Source organism: Eumetopias jubatus, unplaced genomic scaffold (genome assembly GCF_037043125.1).
Source record: "Eumetopias jubatus isolate StellerSeaLion01/CBP00866 unplaced genomic scaffold, mEumJub1_p1.0 scaffold_2, whole genome shotgun sequence".
Lineage (NCBI taxonomy): Eukaryota > Metazoa > Chordata > Mammalia > Carnivora > Otariidae > Eumetopias > Eumetopias jubatus.
In genome coordinates this window covers 134,225,626-134,247,429 of record NW_028274808.1, presented here as the reverse complement: position 1 = coordinate 134,247,429, position 21,804 = coordinate 134,225,626, and the positions used below count along the sequence as shown (strand labels likewise).

Here is a 21,804-nt window from a genome sequence, read left to right as displayed (position 1 = left end):
ATGAGAGAGAAAGTGCGTGCGCATGTGAGCGGGGTAAGGACAGAGGGAGAGAGAATCTCAAGTGGACTCCCCGCTGTGCACAGAGCCCAATGCAGGACTTGATCCCACCACCCCCAGATCACAACCTGAGCCAAAATCAAGAGTCGGACCTTCAACTGACTGAGCCACCCAGGCACCCCCACATCACATTCTTGAAGGAAACTTCCTTTCTCCAATCCCCACAGACTTTTAGACAACTTTCTTTTAAGGGGTGCCCTTCAGTACTGAAAAAGCTAAAAGTAGCAGCAGTAATCGGCAGCGAGGAATAGTGCGGCATCTAAAAGCCCTATGGAACTACCTGACTTTTTAAACTATGTATTTGTACACCTTTGATAAAAATATAAAAATTATTTTAAATATCCCCACCAAGATTGCTACCCATGTAACCAACTTGACAAAATACCTTAAAAAATTACCTCTATTTAGACTCTCTTGGGCCTATAACTATCCTCTTTGAAAATCTCTTACAGAAAACCTGCCAAACAACAAAGCAAACTGAGATGGTTCTGTAACATGTACAAAATACTTGGGCAATTACACTCTATAGTGCAATAAACCATCATTTCAACAAAATAATGGAAAAAACAAATGGTAATTGATAACCTATCCCTCTTCCAAAACTCAACCATTATAGGAACATTTTACAGAATGCTCAGTCTTCCTTTTATCTGTTAGAACTAACTGGAATTCACTCTGACCAGGTCTCAGGTAAAGTCACATGGCTTTACAGCACATTGAAAGGAATGAAAACATCGAGCTTCTTAAAAACTCATTCTATCATTTTTTCCTATCCGTGATTTACTATAACCTTAAAATTCCTGCAGTGCTACGCAGTCCTGGAAGGAGGCATGGCCTTACCCTGTTAAACACTGGCAGCATCATGTACAGCTTCTCCTCTTGTTCCTTCTGAGTCATGTGCCGGGGAGGATGGCACAACTCAGTGAAGAGACGGCGGAGGTGCATCAGTCCTAAGGCGTTGTCTTGGGGGCTGCACTCCTCCTGCCTCGGTCGCCCCATGATCCTCTTCACCATGTTCATCTTGGCTGGTTGGTGATAAACACTTCTAATTCTGTGGGAAGATGTTCATACGCACACAGTCAAAATGTCATCATCCTGACCAGGTCAAGAGCTTATAAAAAGTCAGAGAAACATTTTTTTTTCTACTTCTTTGAATAGAAAAGGTAGAGAGGCAAAGCTAATTGTGATAAATCTCCCTAAGTGACAGATCAGGAATCATGGCACCCAATAGTCCTACTAGATTTGGCACAATTTGTATAACATGTAAAACATTAATTGGACAAGCACCAAATGTTTCCAATTTAGTCATATGAAATTCAACAAATAAAGGGACCAAAGATCTCACTATTAACATGTTGCTTAAAAGCTGAGCATACGTAAAAAGAATGAAGAATAGAAAGTTCACCCTCATCTCCAAACAACCAAAACAAAACAAAGAAACAAAAAACCCTACCCCCCCCAACATGAAGTTTTCTATTTTTAATTATTTAATTTTTTTTCTAGATGAAGGATTACAGTTCAGGTACCTGTTTGAAGAGCCTACTTTGTTATAGTTTGAAAACATGCAAATTAAAACAAATACATCCCAATATATTTTACAAATCATAAAACAGTAAAAATTTTCATATACCTGAAGACCACTTTTTCAAACTATAGTTTGAAACCCTTTGGCAGGTCATGTTAATTCATTTAGTGGATCATGATGAGCATTAAAAAAAAAAGTGAAATAGAAGATATTGGAATACATATAGTAAGGGTGATTATTTTCATGAAACTTATTTTGGGTAATTCATGCATACTCAATCACAATGTAAAATAAATCCCTGGCTAGAACTGCGGTTAAGAAATCAAACCAACCAAACACTGGGTTAGACTATGTACCAGAATCAATAACACTAAGCATTCAGAAAGCATCATCAGCCCTTTTCAACCACCACTCACTGTGCCAGCAATTAGCTAATTTCAGACACAAAAAGAGGATATTTTACTAAAGGAACCAGGAAGGCTGGGAGGAGATCATGAATATACAGAATTTGGATAAAAGGCAATTTGCTTTTTAATCTGTAGAAAAGCAGGAATAACCTGAAGATTACTTTTTAATTTCACCACATAACCACATAAGCCAATAATGTCATTTCTTAAGAAATGAAAGGATTACTGCAAGGCTAGAGCTTTACTTACTAAACAGCTGTCTCCTGATTTTTAAAACTCTAAGAAGAACTGGTATCTTAAATATGCTTGCCCTTGAGAACTTTGAGTGAATTCTGTATTTGGCCACTGGTACATGCTTATGCGCTCTAGCCAACTGCCACAGGAGGCCGTGAGGTGACTCATCTCAGGTGAGGAGTAGAAAGACACGGCCTAGAGCCCTGCCAGTGGTTCCTTCTGGGCCGAGTAACCAGTGTTTAAGGGGTCCAATCCCGGGGAAGAGTACTCAGATACACAGGCAAAGGCCAAAAGAGCCTCCAAACCACAAAATGACATATTTCATCCTCAGAAAACACGTAAGTCTTCCAACTATAAGGATTTCAACAAGTACATTCAAATCACCTATATACTATTTATAGTCCCGGAGAGCCCCAGAACAAAAATAAAATTTGAAGTAAATTGTAAAACTTTTGATAATTAGCTAACATTTTAGATTATGCTTATCTCTGCTCTTTTCCCTTAGCCCACAACTAGAGTTCATAATCTAGACAGTCCTGGAGAGGATTCAGGAGATTCCCGTTCCTCTAACACCTCAAAAAAATTTATAAGAGACCCCAGCTTTCCAGGAGCCTATGTCATTTTTTTTAAAAAGTCAACTATTGCTCCATATTAGTTTTAAAGCCCTCTCAGACTCCTCCTTCACTCTTCATTCTACCTTAAGCAAGTGGGTGGAAGAGAGGATTAACTCTACCTTTATATAAGGCCCCGAGACAAGAGCAACTTGCTCAAAATCTCACAGTGATAAAGAACTGGATGAAAATCCAGACCTCCTACCTCCTGGTCAAATGTCCTTCCCGCTTATTCATATTCACGTGCCATTTTTTTTTTTTTTTAAGATTTTTAAAGATTTTATTTAGGGGCATCTGGGTGGCTCAGTCGGTTAAGCATCTGCCTTCGGCTCAGGTCATGAGCCCAGGGTCCTGGGATCCAGCCCCGCATTGGGCTCCCTGCTCAGCAGGGAGCCTGCTTCTCCCTCTGCCTCTGCTGTTCTCTCTTGCTCTCTCTGTCAAATAAATAAATAAAACCTTTTATTTATTTATTTGACAGAGAGAGCACAAGCAGGGGGAGTGGCAGGCAGAGGGAGAAACAGGCCCCTCCCCACAGAGCAGGGGCCAGCGTCGGACTCATCCCAGAGCCCTGGGATCATGACCTGAGCCAAAGGCAGACACTTAACTATCTGAGCCACCCAGGTGCCCCTTTAAGATTTTATTTTTAAGCCATTTCTATACCAACTTGGGGCTCGAACTCATAACCCTGAAATCAAGAGTTGCATGCTCTACTGACTGAGCCAGCCAGGCAGCCCTCACATGCCTGTTTTAAATTACAGAATTCTGGGGCGCCTGGTTGGCTCAGTCGTTAAGTATCTGCCTTCGGCTCAGGTCATGATCCCAGGGTCCTGGGATCGAGCCCCACATCAGGCTCCCTGCTCAGCGGGAAGCCTGCTTCTCCCTCTCCCACTCCCCCTGCTTGCGTTCCCTCTCTCGCTGTGTCTCTGTCAAATAAATAAATAAAACTTAAAAAAAAAAATTACAGAATTCTTGTAAACTGTTAACTCTAGCATATTTATTTAGCACCAAATAGCAGTTAGAATGGGAAATAAACCTTTTTGATTTTTCTTAAGATTCTAAACTTATCGGGTGCCTGGGTGGCTCAGTCGGTTAAGCGACTGCCTTCAACTCAGGTCATGATCCTGAAGTCCCGGGATGGAGTCCTGCATCGGGCTCCCTGATCAGCGAAGAGCCTGCTTCTCCCTCTAACCCTACCCCCTCTCATGTACTCTCTCTCTCTCATTCTCACCCTCTCAAAATAAATAAATAAATAAATCTTTAAAAAAAAATCTGTTTAAAAAAAGATTCTAAACTTATCAACAGTCATTAAAAAAAAAACAACACATGCTCACATAACAAACATGAACTAGATGTAATGAAACTATGGTACCATCGTTATTTAATATTTATCTGATACAAAAGGATATGTATCAATCAGCTAAGTGGGTTTACCCATACTTCTCACCTACCCAGATAATCTCAGTGATGGAAAAAATTCAGATTCCTCCTTTTCTCCTTACTTAGCAAGAAACACTTAAGCATATCAGATTGCTGGATCATTACTTTGTCTCCACTCCAATATTTATATTTAAAGTAGTGTTCAGACCAAGAACTATCATGTTTAAAATACTCTTCAGCAGTGAGAGACTAAAAAGAATAAGCACTTTTTAGGCAAACCTGTACAAACATATCCACATAAGACAGGTAACTTCAGGTGAACCCCCTTGAATCTTGGGTTTCTCTCAGATGTAAAATCTTTCCTCATAGCCTTTCTGTAATGCATACATAAAAGAACTTTGTTTCTATGAAGTGCCGAGCACATTAGTTACATTCAATAATTCTTTTTTCTTCTTTTGAGCCTAACCATGAAACATTTAATCCTTTTCATTTACATTTTTAGTTATTTAAGCAAGTAAAGAAACAGTTTAAGCCTTTACAATACTATGTTTTAGAGACTCACCCGATGATAAAAGATAAGCAAAATATTTATTTCTTTGTTAGATGCTCAATACGAGACTTATAAAGCAATAAAAAGAAATATGCAAACTATAATAATAATAATAATAATAATAATGACAAACCACAGAATTATTATTTTGGGGATAGTGTTATTAGAGGTTTTCAAAATATTTATAAAGATTATTCTCTATAAGAACTAGTTTTCTAATACAAACCCTATTTTGTTTCACAAGAGAAAAGCTTTTGCACTGCCATAGTGCCAACAGGGGGTTATTTAAATAGCAATGAGATAATTACTGCAATGAGCCCAAGACAGTATTTCTTATTCTAATCTCTTGTGCTAATGCTTGAAAATCCCAGATACTTTAACCTTCTCCGCCCAAAATTCTTTAAAGAGTCTGCCATTATTTAAATTACAGAAGGCTATAAAACAAGTAAATAGCCCAAGTTTTAAAAATATATTTGTCAAGTAACTAGCTGCCTTTGAGTAGCTCAGCCAAAAGCTTAAAATACCTTTCCTAAAAAAAAAAATCCCTTAATTCCACAAGAGAAAAAATAAATAGCTCACATGGCTAAGGGAAATCTTATAATTTCTTCAAAGAACTACAAGTAATTTCTCAGGTTTTTATTTTATTCTTAAACCTTCTTCATTGTGAAGAGCAAAAGCAAAATTTCTTACACTTTTGAAGAGTGAAGGGCAAATCTTGGAGAGGCTCCCAATAAACTGGGTTTATCAGCCAATAATTTAACATATATATATATACTTTGAAAAAGACCTAGGGCGCCTGGGTGGCTCAGTTGGTTAAGCGTCTGCCTTAGGCTCGGGTCATGATCTCAGGGTCCCGGAATCCAGTCCCGCATAGGGCTCCCTGCTCGGCGGGGAGTCTGCCTCTCCCTCTACCCCCCCCACCCCGCTTGTGATCTCTTTCTCACTCTCTCTCTCAAGTAAATAAAATCTTACAAAAAAAAAAAAAAGGAAAAAGACGTATAGATACAGTCCTGAATTAGAATTTTTCTGCCTGCTAAAGCATTACGTTTTTTGTCTTACCAGGTCATTATCAGATTTTAGCTTCATCTACATCCGAGATCAGCCACCTCATTTATATGGCAAAACACAACTACTTAAGACCTATTCCCCATACCCCCTCATCCTTCCCAGCCCATGTGTACACTCATCACCCACACATACACTGAACAAGACAACTTCTCAAAGCATCTTTTCGGTGTGCTTAATTTTCTCTCTTCATAGACAAAAGCATATTCCAAAGTCAAAAGGAACTCGCTTCCATTTAAGAACATTTCACTTACATATGATTTCCAAGTACAAGTAGCCACTGTTGACATCTCCCTAACACCTTTCTTGAACCCCTCCTTCTAGCAGCTTCTACTGTTTTGGGAGCCCCAAAGGCGAATTTACTCTTAATAGTTAAATGGCAGATAGATTACTTGATATGATTAATACAGTATAATTAAAATTATATTATGGAATAAACTTCTGTAGGCTGACCTGAAATCCCCAACATTCTCTAAAAGTGTATTTTTATGCAAATTGTTTCAAATTTTGTATAAGATCTGCAAAAGAATATTTGTAGCGCAGTGCTTCTATAGTTTATGATTACCTAATACTGACACATTTTTGCATTCCACACACCTCTCCTAACTTCTAGTACAAGTCATTCAGCTCGGTGATCATTAATCGGTATCCTCAGTGGATGGCAGAGTGGAGACTGACCTCAGGAGTGAGATGCATATTAGCAAGCTCAAAACTTTCAGGGCCATACCCTCCCTTACCCCCAATAAGAATTTCTGTATTTCTGAAGTTTGAAATTGTGAAATCTCACTCTGAGATCCTAATTTTCAATCCATCTACTTTCCTTACTCCCTAAATCTGTGGTCTCTACTAAAAATGATCCGGGTTAGAAAACTGTATTTATATAATAAGAAAAGGAGGAATGTCAGAGAAGGAATAAAGGTAAAATAAAATTTTATTATTCTTTTTTTGATTCAAGCATAATTAACATACAGTGTTGCATTGGTGTCAGATATACAATACAGTGATTCAACAACTCTATACATTGCTCACTGCTCATCAAGATTAGTGTACTCTTGACCCCCATCATCCGTTTAGCCCATCCCCAACCCACTTGCCCTCTGGTAAGCATCAGTTTGTTCTCTATAGTTAAGAGTCTGGGGATTTTTTGTGTTTGTTTTTCTTTGTTTCTTAAATTCCACACATATGTGAAATCATATGGTATTTATCTTTCTCTGACTTATTTCACTTAGCATTATATCCTCTAGCTCCAACCATGTTGTTGCAAATGTCAAGATTTCATTTGTTTTGATGGCTGAGTAATATTCCACTGTGTGTGTGTGTGTGTGTGTGTGTGTGTGTGTGTGTGTGTGTGTGTCTATAAAACATGCCTTCTTTATCCATTCATCTATGGGTGGACACCTGGGCTGCTTCCGTATTTTGGCTATTGTAAATAATTCTGCTATAAACATAGAGGTGCATATATCTTTTCAAATTAGTGTTTTGTTTTCTTTGGGTAAATACCCAGTAGTGCAATTACTGGATCATATGGGTAATTCAATTTTTAAGTTTTGGGAGGACTCTCCATACTGTTTTCTATAGTGGCTGCATGAGCTTCCACTCCCACCAACAGTGTATGAGGATTCCCTTTTCTCTACATCCTCACCAATACCTGTCAGAATGGCTAAAACCAAAAACATAAGAAATAAAAAGTGTTGGCAAGGATACAGAGAAATATCAGGGATAAAGAGGTGTATTACATACTGACAAAAGGGTCAACTCTCCAAGAAGACATTACAATCCCTAACATACATAAGCCTGAGAGTGTCAACCTACATGAAGCAGAAACTGGTAGAACCAAAGGGAGAAAGAGACAAATCCACTGTTAAGAGAGTTGAGACTTCAACAGCCCTCCTATAATAAAGGACAGATCAAGTGTGCAGGAAATCAATACAGATAGTTTACTGAATAGTACTATCAATCAACTGGCTCTACAGCTGATATTTATAGAACACTCCATCCGACAAGAGAATACATATTCTTCTCAAACTCACAGGGTACAAAGTGCAAGATAGATCACACACCGGGCCATAAATACACCTTAACAAATTAAAAAGCAGAGAAATCATACAAAGTATGCCCTCAGATCACAATGGAATTAAACAAGAAATCAGTAACAAAAGATAGCTGAAAAGCCCCAAATACTTGAAATTAAATAATACACCTTTAAATAACACGTGGAAGTGTCAAGAAAAATTTACAAACATTTTGAACAAAATGAAAATACGACTCATCACAATGTATGAAATACAGTGAAAGCTGTTGCGAGAGGGAAATTTGTAGCACTAAATGCATGTATTACAAAAGAAAACAGATCTAAAACCTTTCCAGCTTTTCTCTGCCCATACCGTGTCTAGTACAGGTCTCCCTGCTGCGCCTTCACATGTCTGTGCCTCAGAGCACTCTGAACCCTTTCCTGGGGGGTGTGCGGGGTGGGAGGGGATGAGGGCCTTCCCCCTCCAGCTTATCTGCATTTACCTAATTACTTGTCATCCTTTAAATCTCAGGTCAACTGTCCCTCTTCTAGAAAGCATTCCCCAATTTTCCAGTTTGAAAGAGATGCTCCCTTCTTTGTCCCCAAACAATCCTGTGCGTATCTTTACCATAGCATGTCTCACAGTGTTAATGTTTTTTGGTTGGTTTTTTCCAACACGGGACAAATAATATAAGATTATGGAAGGCAAAGATTGTGTTGTATTCAACTTTCTCCCCCAAGAGTTAATACCTGGCAAATAACAGACAGGCAACAAATGATTGATAAATGAGTAAAAAGCGATCAATAAAAGTTTAGAAGATGAATGAACTAGAGGCAGCTCAAACCAAAGGTAAGTTAAGGTGATTTAAAATAGGCCAAGAAGGGGGAAATTCTTCTCTAAATTCCTTATCTGTTTATTTTAAAACAAGAAGTCTTAGGAGACAACTTTGTTCTTCACAGTTTGTTTAAATTCAATTTTATTACTTGAAAAAGTAAACCATTACCATATGACCATTTTTGGTGAGAGGCGCTGGGTAACCCAAAACGTATTTTTTTAAAGTAGTCAGGGAAAACTGATACAAATTCAGAAAGTAAGAACTATGAATGTGAAGGCAGGGGCGGAAGGGATCGAAATCACTGCTAACAGAGTTGGTTGGTAAGCAGATGATGACAGAACAAAAGGCTGTAAGCCAGAATCTTCCACAGGGAATCAAAGCAACAACAACAACAATCCGGAGGACGAGGAACATCCAAGAGAGGAAGTCAGCTTACCATCGTCAATAACAAATCACTCCTGCATGGGCACTAAGATATTCTGTGATCTGATAGTGATCTGATAGTGACGAAAAGGAAATGACCAACACAAAAGATGATGCAGAACTATATCAGTAAAGTCACACAAATGAAAAAAAATAATGGTATCAATGAAAGTAAGAATGGGAAAGTAAGTGCTGGCTTCTTCACAGACTGATTATACAGTTTATAAGGCTTTCCATTGTGAAGCCTCTACTTTTCAGAGTTCACACATTCAGATAAATTTTGCTCTGCCCACCACATAACGAAGCTAACATGGTTCAAAATAAATTCCTCTTTAAAGTTGCTTTCAGGGCATTTTATGAGCTGTATCTAAAAATCAGTGTCATCATTTATCATGTTTTACCAAAAATGGAATTACCCAGCTTGCTCATTTGCCTTAGTTTCTAAACTTCCTCCAAATAACTTTTGCCTATTACTAAATATCAAATCCTTTCAAAAGACTGAAAGTTCACCACTAATAATCAAAAGAATGCCGCCGACTGTGCGGCTAATTATAGGGAAAATATTCTATTAGATTCTGAGCAATGGCAAGTGTCTGTCCACTATATGCAAGACACTGTGAGAGTACCAACCCTCCACAGTGCGGCTATATTTATTTTTCTAAAATGCCTAACAGATCAGTACAACTTCCCTTAAAAGTGACAAGTGCAGTGGAATAGAGTTAAAACCCTTTGCAAGACACAAAATGTTTCTCAAAATCTGTTGTGTATCCAATTTGCAGCTATGTCTTCTGCAATATCCCTCCCCTCATTCTATGCTCATACAACACCACCTACCTGCTGTTCCCTGAACATGCCATGGAATTTCAAACCCTTCATGCTTTCCCCCCATGGTCTTTCCTCTGCCTGAAATGGCCTCCTCAGATTTTTTTTTTTTTACTGCCTGGGAACCTCTCATGGATAGTTCATGATCTTACTTAATCTTAAAACAATTTAAACATATCTCCATGGTGGTAACATGATCACAGATTCAAATAAATATTTATCAAGACATTCCCCACCTCACCCGAATCTCTTCTGTTCCAGCCACCTAGCTCTGCTATCCGTAGCTTATATTCGCCTTGCCCTTGCCACTAAAGCAATTAAGACAGTAATTTGAAAAGCAAAACTTTAAAAATATTTATAAGAAAATGTTGGAAAATATCTTTATAACCTCAAGGTAAGGAAGAATGTCTTAAAAAAAAACTACAGGAAGTCCCGCCTGTCGCTCTCTCTTCGGAGGCAGCAGCAACGCGGAGGAGACGGCGCTGATCTGGGACCTCAGGCACTATCACCATGAGCCTCCTCAACAAGCCCAAGAGTGAGATGACCCCAGAGGAGCTGCAGAAGTGGGAGGAAGAAGAGTTCAACACAGGTCCGCTCTCTGTGCTCACGCAGTCAGTCAAGAACAACACCCAGGTGCTCATCAACTGCCGCAACAACAAGAAGCTCCTGGGCCGCGTAAAGGCCTTCGACAGGCACTGCAACATGGTGCTGGAGAATGTGAAGGAGATGTGGACCGAGGTCCCCAAGAGCGGCAAGGGCAAGAAGAAGTCCAAGCCAGTCAACAAGGACCGCTACATCTCCAAGATGTTCCTGCGCGGGGACTCGGTCATCGTGGTCCTGCGGAACCCGCTCATCGCCGGCAAGTAGGGGCCTCCTCTCCAGCATCAGAATTCCCGCCCTCATCCTGTGAAGACCTGCCCTTTGTAATGGGAATAATAAAGTCCTGTGTTTTTTCTAAAAAAAAAAAAAAAAAAAAACTACACACACAAGATGAACCTTATCAAAATTAACAACTTCTGTACATGAAAAATCAACAGAAAGTAAACACAAGCCACAAATTGGGAATGAAATTTCTGCACTACCTATAATGAACAAAAAAGCATTTGATCTAAAATATATAAAGAACGGCTACAAATCACTGAGAAAAGTAAACAACCCAATAAAAAAAAAATGGACAAAAGACAAATAGGCATTTCACAGAACAAGGCAAATGAACGACCACAAATATAAGAAAGGCTGCACAACCTCATCAGTAATAAAGGAAATAAAAATTTATAATGTTCTGACAGCTTTTTGCACTCTGTGTAAAAATGTATGTTCATTTACCCTATGTCTGTGTTTCGGCCACTGACTATCCCCAAATCCACAGGACTCATTCTTATCACCTAGAGAAACATGCACTAGGGATCCACATGAAGCTTCTCCATCAGGATTGAGCCTACAGTCAACAGCCAATAACCCTGATCCCATCTGAGGCTATTTCTCAACCTACCACAGCTATAGTAAAAACATCTTAGGACTTAGAGAGGGTATCTCTAGGGAACAGGCAGCTCCACCATTTCTATACTTTGAACCTAGTTTGAGGTCAGTGACATACATATTTTTTTTTTAAAAAATAGAATGATCTTACAGATTTTAAAAATAAAACTATCATATAGATTTTTAAAAACAGATATATTTTTTACATTCAACTTTTTAGTGTTTGTCACATACCTGACATACCAAACATGAATAATAAATGTATTATGGATGGTGCAACAGATAGGTGGATAGAGGCAAGAAATCGTCCTGCTGACACTTATTAACTTTCCCATAAATCCCTCTATCCAAATTATTTTAAATCCTCTTTATTCATTTAACAGAGGTAATATGAATGAAAACGCTTATGAAATTTATAAAATCCGTAAAGAAACATACTTTAAAATATAGAATATATTTCTTTAAAATATAAAGGGTGGTACTGATATGAATCTTTTGGACAAAAAAATTACTTATTACTGGATATAACCAGTAATTTTGCTAACCAGAATATTGTTTCCCTTCTAATTTTTTTGTATTAGATATTCTATAAATGAAATATAAAAATGTACTTACATTCTCATGACTGAGGGGTACATTCCAACTAAAGGGGTCAAGAGAAGGGAGTTGAGGCATGAAGGGGTAGAAGGAGAGAAGAAAAGAAGAAGAAAACTGTATTTCTCTATCCTTCTAATACCAACACATAAGAATGAGTGCCACAAATAGTCATGTCCTAATTACATCATTTCACTGTTGATCACATGTAGCCTATTTTAAAAAAAATGCCTTTGGGGAAGAGTAAGAGGAGAAATGCTATTCTTAACACTTAGCTATTTAATACATTTTATAAATCCATCCAAAATATTGACAATGTTTTAAATACATTGCCCTTTATTCTAGGTGAATAATTTTGCAGAGTGCAACTCAGTTTACCATATTTTTCTTATAATAATCTCATCCTCCTCTCAGAAGGAACGCCATGTAATAAAACATATGAAATACTACCTTAAACAAGTTGGCACTGACCCCAATGATGGACTGTGGCGAGATCACTGTTCTTAGGTTTGTTGATATTTTTTGTTTAAACATACCATAGTAAAGCCTAACTCTCATTGTTTTGGAGAAACAATCTTAAAAAAGCACTGACTATTCTTTCAGGACCAGAGGATCAAGCATACCCAGTGTTATTCACATTCTGCTCATCTCCTTATGCATTTTACAGTTAACCTCTCAACTGGAGCTGGGGAACAAAGGTATAGGCTATACAATGGAAATCTCCTAGCTCAGATATTTACTAGTAAGCTTAGCATTTGGAGGTTAAAATTATATGTATAAAGTATTTTATTTCAAATGTCTAGGCTTTTTCCTTAAAAAGAAAATAGAACCTATAAGAATTAAAATTTTCTATAAATGAAGGGTATAAAGTTTCATTTTGTTACTTAACTTCCTCCTACAAAGTACATATAAGATGCTAAAAATCGCAATTTGGATTGAGCAAGATGTTCTAGGTAGAGAAGTGCTGCATGCAAAGACTTAGAATTCAAGAAAATATAGATTACTTTTCAGTTTTATTTTTCTTTCTGAAATTATATAAAAGAAAGTTATTCTATCATCATTCCAAGACATTTTAGTTGATTTTGCTAAAAGCAAAATTTAGCACTTCAAATAAATGGGGAAGAGACCCATGAAACAATTAAAATTAATATATATATTTAAAGAAATGGATTTGGAATTCTAATACAATTATATTTAAAGAAACTGATCCAGAATTTCCAACAGAAATGTTTCATGGATCATGGTTACTAGTTAATATGTTAAACATAATATAAATGTCTTTAAGAAAGAGATAACAATGAAACTGTTAAAACTTAGTGAAACTTGGAACATTAAGTTATGTAATTTTAAATTGTGAAAATAATCCTCTGCCAAATCACGGTAATAAAACCAGTGACTGACATAAGAATAAACAAACCAAAATGCAGATGAGAGAGGTCAGAAACAGATCCAGGCATGTATTAGAAACCTAACATATGATAAAGAACACAGGAAAGGATGTGATTCTTATGTAAGTGGTATTGACAATTGACTTCTACCTAAAGCCATATACAAAGGTGGCCTCAAGGTGGATTAAAGACATTACGAGAGGTAAAACTAAAGAAAAGAAAAGGAGGATATCTTTATGAATCAGGTAAGAATTTCTTAAGCATATAATCAAAACTACATAACATATGCAAAGATAAAATGAATGTGATCATATCAAAAACTAAGTATTTTGGGGCCCCTGGGTGGCTCAGCTGATTAAGCGTCCAACCCTTGATTTCGGCTCAGGTCATGATCTCAGAGTTGGGAGATGGAGCTCTGCACTGGGCTCCATGCTATGCATGGAGCATGCTTAAGTTTCTCTCTCTCCCTCTCCCTCTCCCCCTCTACCCACCACCCCTTCTCTAAAAAAAAAAATTTTATATATATTTTGGCTCAGCAAATCACATAGTGAACCAAGCAAAAAGTGAAATAACACAATGGGAAAAGATATTTGAAATGTCTAAAACCACAGGGATTATAATTTAGAATTTACAAAAAAAAAAAGAAAAATCACAAATCACAAACTCAAATCACCAAGAAAAATACAGCAATCCCAATTAAAAAACAAACAAAAAACAAAAACAAAAAAACATGAACAAGCACCCTGGAAGGCCAAACACATGAAAAGATGTTTTTATTTCCTCAGTAATCAAAGAAATGCAGACTAAAATAAGGAAATGCCACTTTATACCTCTTATATTAGCAACAAGCAGCAAGTCAGGAAATGCCTCTTGGACATGTAGACAAGACCCACATACAGGGAAAACTGTCCGGTAGAGGATCTAAATAAAGGGTGGTGTGTGGCGTGTTTTTTAATTTTCTTAAAATTCAGGTGTAATTGACATATTGTGTTACATTAGTTTCAGGTGCACAATATAATGATTCAACAATTACATATATTACTCAGTGACCATCACAAGAAGCATATTCTTGATCCCCTTACACTATTTCACCCATCTCTCCCAACTCCCCTCTGGTAAACTGTTTGTTCTCTACATTTAAGAGTCCGCTTTTTTGTCTTTTTAATCTGTTCATTTGTTTTGTTTCTTAAATTCTACATACGACTAAAATCATACGGTATTTGTCTTTCTCTGATTTATTTCACTTAGCACAATACCCTCTAGGTCCATCCATGTTGTTGTAAATGGCAAGATTTCATTCATTTTATGGTTGAGTAATATTCCAATGTGTGTGTCTATACACACACACGCGCACACACACACACCACAGCTCCCTTATCCATTTGTCTAACAATGGACACTTGCAGTGCTTCCAAATCTTGACTATTATAAATAATGTTGCAGGAAACATGGGGCTGCATATATTTTCAAATCAGTATTTTTGTTTTCCTTGGGTAAATACCCAACAGTGAAATTACTGGATCATCTGATATTTCAATTTTTAAGTTTCTTGAAGACTCTCCATACTGTTTTCCACAGTGACTGCACCAGCTTGCATTCCCACCAACAGTGTATGAGGATTCCCTTTTCTCCACATCTTCACCAACATCTGTTATTTTCTATGTTGCTAATTTTAGCCATTGACAGGTGTGAGATGGTATTTCATTGTGGTTTTGATTTGCATTTCTCTGGTGATTAGTGATGTTGAGCATGTTTTCATGTGTCTGTTGTCCATCTGTATGTCTTCTTTGGAAAAATGCCTCATGTCCTCTGCCCGTTTTTAATATTTGTTTTTTTTGGTGTTATGTAAGTTCTTTATATATTTTGGATATTAATCCCTTATTGGATATATCATTTGTAAATATCTTCTCCCATTCAATAGGCTGTCTTTTTGCTTTGTTCATGGTTTCCTTTGCTGTGCAGAAGCTTTTCATTTTGGTGCAATCCCAGCAGTTTAATTTTACTTTTGTTTCCCTTGCCAGAAGAGACATATCCAAAAAAATGCTTCTATAGCCAATGTCGAAGAAATTATTCTCTGTTTCCTTCTAGGAGTTTTATGTTTTCAGGTCTTACATTTATCTCCTTAATCCATTTTGTGTTTATTTTTGTGTATGGTGTTAGAAACTGGTCCAGATTCATGTCTTTTGCATGTAACTGTCCAGTTCTCTCAATACCATTTGTTGAAGAGACTGTGTTTTTTCCCCATGGTATATTGCCTCCTCTGTCATAGAATTGGGGCTTTATCTGGACTCTCTATTCTTTTCTATTAATCTATGTGCCTATTTTTGTACCGGTACTAAACTGTTTTGCTATACTACAGTTTTGTAGTATATCTTAAAATTTGGGATTGTGATACCTCTAAATTTGTTCTTTTTCAACATTGTTTTGGCTACTTAGGGTCTTTTGTGGTTCCACACAGGATTATTTGTTCTAGTTCTCTAAAAACTGTTGATATTTTGATAGAGATTACATTAAATCTATATATTGCTTTGGGTAGTATGGATATTTTAACAATATTGATTCTCCCATTCCATGAGCATGGAGTATCTTTCCATTTGTTTGTGTCTGCTTCAATTTCTTTCATCATTTTATAGTTTTCAGAGTATGGGTCGTTCACCTCTTTGGTTAAGTTTATTCCTAAGTATTTAATTATTTTTGTTGCAACTGTAAGTGAGATGGTTGTCTTAATTTCTCTTTCTGCTACTTCATTTAGTGTACAGAAATGTAACAGATTTCTGTATATTAGTTTTGCATCCAGTGACCTTACTGAATTCATTTTATCAGTTCTAGTAGCGTTTTGGTGGAGCCTTTAGGGTTTTCTGTATATAGTATCATGTCATCTGCAAACAGTGAAAGTTACACTTCTTCCTTACCAATTTGGATGCATTTCTTTTTCTTGTCTGATTGCTGTGGTTAGGGCTTCCAGTATTATATTGAATAAAGTAGTTAAGAGTGGACATCCTTGTGTTGTTCCTGACCTTAAAAGATAAGCTCTCAGTTTTTCACCATTGAGTATTATGGTAGTTGTGGGTTTTTCATATGTGGCCATCACTATGTTGAGGTATGTTCTCTCAAAACCTACTTTGTTGAGAGGGTTTTTACCATGAACGGATGTTGTACTTTGTCAAATGCTTTTTCTGCATCTATTGAGAGGATCATATGGTTTTTATCCTTTCTCTTATTGATGTGATGTATCACCTTGGTTGACTGGTGAATACTGAACCACCCTTGCATTCTGGGAATAAATTCCACTTGATCCTGCTGAATGATTTTTCAAAAAGTATTGCTGGATTTGGTTTGCTAAATTTCGCTGAAGATTTTTGCATCTATGTTCATCAGAATTATTAGCCTGTAGTTCTTTTTGTAGAGTCATGCTGCCCTCACAGAATGAATTTGGAAGCTTTTCTTCTTCTTATTCTATTTTTTGGAATAGTTTGAGAAGATTAGGTATGAATTCTTTTTAAATATCTGATAGAATTTCCCCAGCCACCTGGTCCTGGACTATTGTGTGTTGGGAATTTTTTGATTACTGTTTCAAATTCATTACTGGTAATTGGTCTGTTCAAATTTCCTATTTCTTTCTGATTCAGTCTGTAGAGGTTTTATGTTTCTAGGAATTTACCCATTTCTTCTAGGTTGTCTAATTTGTTGGCATATGATTTTCCTTATATTCTAAGTCTTTGTATTTCTGTGCTGTTGGATGTTATGTCTCCTCTCTAAAGCACAGTTTTGCATTACTCAATCTTGTATTTTGCTCCTCAGTATATATTCCAAAGAAATTCGTATGGGTAATAACTTAGGTTGTTTGTGGAGACTAGAGGGCTGGAGGCTAGAGGTTCATCACCGTTCATCACTAAGAAGAGGAGTAAGTAAAACAGGGTTTATACACAATCATATAGATTCGTTTAAAAGTATACATTTTGGATAGATGCATCTTAAAAACATAATGATGAGTGAAAGGAACTAAAAGTAGGATAAATATATATTACAACACCATCTTTTAAAATTAAAACTACATGTACATAAAACAAATTGTTGCAAGAATACATACTGACTAAATGCTTCAAAATTATTGTGCCTGTCTGCCATTAAATTACAGGTCTTTAAAGGAAGTAATTGCTTGTGTAATACTTCTGAATTTAGTTAAATAAAAACCAACAAACTGTTTTATATAAGAACTATACATTTACCCTACGATAACTAAAATCAAATACTTAAAAACCATTTCATTTCTTAAATGAGTTTCAACTGAACCACTTTAAATCACATACAAGTTGCTATTTTTTTCTAAAGTGATTCTTAGTTATTTCTCAGTTTAACCTTTTTATTCCTTTTAATCCTCTGACACTTTAAAAATCCCTCAAAGGGGACTTTATCTGCTCTGCAAGTAACAAGAAAAAAACTTTTATGTGTAGGAATATTTAGCTAAATATTTTTCTTAAAACCATTTGTGATTGTTAGAATGGCACAAAGTCTGGATAGACTTCTCCATCCTCTTGGGGATGAGGGAATGACTTTTAGCCAGAGATGATAATCTGGCATTATCATAAACCTTAAGGAAGTAGGACCTGGCTCAGAGAAAGAAGAGCCACACTTCCAGAAAGATTTCCAGTATCAGAGAGAAAAAAAGGAAATAAAACTGGGTTCTTTATTACATCAAAATAAATTATGCAGTTTTGTGGTTTTTTTAAAGATTTTATTTATTTATTTGACAGAGAGAGTGAGCACAGGTAGAGGGAGTGGCAGACAGAGGGAGAGGGAGAAGCAGGCTCCCCACAGAGCAGGGGGAGCTCGATGTGGGACTCGATCCCAGGACTCCGGGACCATGACCCGAGCTGAAGGCAGTTGCTCAACCAACTGAGCGCCCTAAATTATGCATTTTTTATAAAGATTTTATTTATTTATGAGAGCGAGCGAGCGAGGAGGGGGAGGAGCAGAGGGAGAGGGACAGACTCCACGCTGTGTGTGGAGCCTGATGCAGGGCTCCATCTCAGGACTCCGAGATCATGACCTGAGCCAAAGCCAAGATAACCAACTGAGCCACCAAGGGGCCCCAAATTGCGCAGCTTATAATGATAAATCTGCGCTTTTTCTAATCTTCAGACAAGCCTACCCATGATCTCCATTAATAAAAAAAATCACATTGGGAATACCAAGATGGCTCTGTAGTGCTGAATAACCTAGATTTGGCTTTACTAAAAAAGCAGCTTCTATTAGTATTTTGGAATCATTACAACTTCGTCATAATCTCCCTCCCATTTTTTTCTATGGCTATATATTTAAGAAACTATGGTTCAGAACGATGACTTTTGTACTATAATATTCTGAATTAAGAGTGAATTATAAAATGTCAGCCATTTTGCTAGGAAGATCTTTGGGATACAGTGGTGAATGTCAATAACAATTAGCACATGTGGCATTTACCACTTGTTCTGAAATGCCAAATCTTTTAAGAATGACATGATATCTGATCTCATGGAGCTTAGTCTGGGTGTCATATAGGTGAAGCATGTTATACCAGGGAAGCACACAGCACTAGGGAAAAGTACAGCAGGGAACCTCATCTAGTAGCAGGGTGACAGGGCTACGGGGAAGAAAAGTGTCAGGGAAAATAAGTACATTTTTAAAAGATTTTCAACAATAGAGGGGTGCCTAGGTGGCTCAGTTGGTTAAGTGTCTGAGTTTGGCTCAGGTCATGATCTCACGGTCCTGGGATCAGGCGCCACCTCGGGCTCCCCGCTCAGCAGGGAGTCTGCTTCTCCGCCTCTGTCTCTGCCCTTCCCTCTCCACCCCCTGCACTCTCTCTCTCTCAAATAAATAAAATCTTAAAAAATATATATTTTCAACAACAGAGAAAAAAAAAAAGGAATTCACTGGCCTCTCCACAGGCTATTTTAACTAATCAGGTTTGTGCAGCTTTGTTCTCTCTATGTTAATTCTTCCCACACAAACTTTTCTACACATTGGTTTGTAATCAGTTTTTCCAAGTGGAAAACACCAGCCATTCTGCCCTTGAATCATTTTAAGAGTCTAAAGGGACAGCATCAGCAATTAGTAGCCAGTGCTGGAGTTAATCCCTAAGGACCTCTTGTTTCCTGCCTCTGCATTGGTTTTTGTCTAAGAAATAGAGACTTGAAATCCACAGCCAAATACAATGAAATGTATTCATTTATTTTCTACCACAGAATGGTATGCCTACTTCACAGATGAAGAAGCTGACGTTCAGAATGGTAACAGCAACTTGCCAAAAAGATCCAATAAGTAGAATAAGCTGAAATTTGAATTCAAGACAATTTATTCCAAGTCCAATGTTCTTCCTATTAAATGGAAGCTGTCTCTCTGTCGTTGTGAAATAATTTTATTTATCAATGTAATTGTGATTTTATTTTCTAGCTATTCCTAGCAATGACAGTACTATTTGTTCTTCTCTAAAACATTTGGACACAATTATCCCAAGTATTTCTGTCCCCAAGAAGTTAAAAACACACATACAGAAAGCCCATGTTTACTCTGCATATCTTCCACCATGGGTGTAACCAGACTAGCAACGAGAAACATGATTCATGAGTAATATCTTGGCAGAGAAGCCTTAGTATCTCTAGATACATCTGACACATAAGGGAAATGCCACATATACTTAACTACATTTGCTTTTCCTTTAAGTTTCCTGTTCTCTTTAATTGAAGTCCTCCCCAGAACTCACACCATGCACTCAACCACATAACCCCAAATAAGGAATAATATTCAGAATATTAAGGAAATAATTTCCTCGCAGGATTCACCAAAGAAAAATACAAATTAAATGAATATTATTAACAATTACACACATTATATTATGTAATTTAACATGTTCTGAGCAATTTTTCCTCATTAAAGAGAAAATATGAGATATTATCCTTAGAAAAAATTTCTTCCAACATCAACAGAAACATTCATCTTATTCTTCTGTGAATAAAATACTTTTTTAAATAAGATGAACACTTTTGATTTAAAAGAGAAGCTCAAGGGCCCCTGGGTGGCTCAGTCATTGGGTGTCTGCCTTGGTCGTGATCCCAGGGTCCTAGGATCGAGTCCCGCATCAGGCTCCCTGCTTCACAGGAAGCCCGCTTCTCCCTCTCCCACTCCCCCTGCTTGTGTTCCCTCTCTGTTTCTGTGAAATGGAAAAATATTTTAAAAGAATAAATAAAAGAGAAACTCAATTCCACATATGAGCGAAATAAGATGGTATTTGTCTTCCTCTGAATTATATCATACACCTGAAACTATTATACTGTATGTTAACTAACTGGAATTTACATAAAAACTTAAAAAGTAAAAAATAAAAAAGAGAAACTCAAAGTTTCATAAAATATTTTCCCTGCATATTCACTATAAATGTAAATGTAAACTATTTCTGCCCTGCCTCTTCTAGTGTTTTTACCTTGTTTCCAGGCTAAGCTAAGTGGTGTGGTGGAACCGATGGCTAAATTTTCAGAAATGTAGAGAGCCAGTTGTCAAACCATTAATAGCGTGAAAACCAGCCATGATGAGAGTATTTATACCAAAGATATCAACAAATGCTAAGAATCAGGGTTTCTTAGAAGGTTTTTTTTTTCCTGGAGAGCCAGTTGTTAAACATTTACCAGCACACCTCTGTGCTTGGGCCTCACTAGTACTTCAGAAGCTTGTATTTTATTTACTTCATTATGTCTCTTCTTTTTCTCTTCAAGTCTGATTACGTGCTTTCAATTATTTTGTCCCAAGGCCTAGCCTTGAAAATATTTCAACTTAACCTCAAAAACTTAGGGTATTATGACTAAGAATCTAAATTAAAAATATCCTTTCATGAAAATATTCTCACAGGAAATGTTTCCCTGAATCCTTATCTGATTGGCCTGATTTAGCATACTCAACTACTTTAAGGGCAAAGTCTCTATTCTTTGTGAGGTTGCTGATATGAATATTGTGGTCGAAGTTTATACATGTGTTCCTCACAAAATATAAATTTAGTATCAATACTAAAACTTCTATTGTCTTCTAAGAAAATAATAGATTATACAGTGTTGTATATTCAGAGACCCTTTGCATTAAGTATGAATCAATATTATCCCCCCCCCAAAAAGAGGATAAAATCTCTTAGTCTGCTTTTACTGAAGAAACAAAGCTAAAAGGTTGTAACTTCTGTAAAGGCATTGAGAACTGAATTAGAACATTTAAATGTTCTCAGTATGTGATGCAAAATTTCTGGCAGATTCATAAACATGGTACATCACAGATGGACAAGCAATAGGCTGACAAGAGCCAAGGATGGTAGTAAAAGGGTTCTGGAGTCAGGAAGACAGGTTTTGAACTTTGTCCCTCCCATCTGTGTGACCCCAGGAAAGTAGTCAAACTACCATAAGCCACA

General features: G+C 37.0%; 1 protein-coding gene and 1 pseudogene across 4 annotated transcripts in view; one reads left to right on the top strand and one right to left on the bottom strand.

Moving 5' to 3' along the window:
• Positions 1 to 21,804, bottom strand: part of WDFY3 (WD repeat and FYVE domain containing 3) — a 266,518-nt gene that overhangs the window by 175,394 nt on the left and 69,320 nt on the right. For all 4 annotated transcript variants that reach the window (XM_088021121.1, XM_088021123.1, XM_088021122.1 and 1 more), the window contains one exon: positions 898 to 1,108. In XM_088021121.1, coding sequence (XP_087877247.1) covers positions 898 to 1,108 — 211 coding nt within the window. The remainder of the gene's footprint in view (positions 1 to 897; positions 1,109 to 21,804) is intronic.
• Positions 10,358 to 10,880, top strand: LOC114224907 (small nuclear ribonucleoprotein Sm D2 pseudogene; annotated as a pseudogene).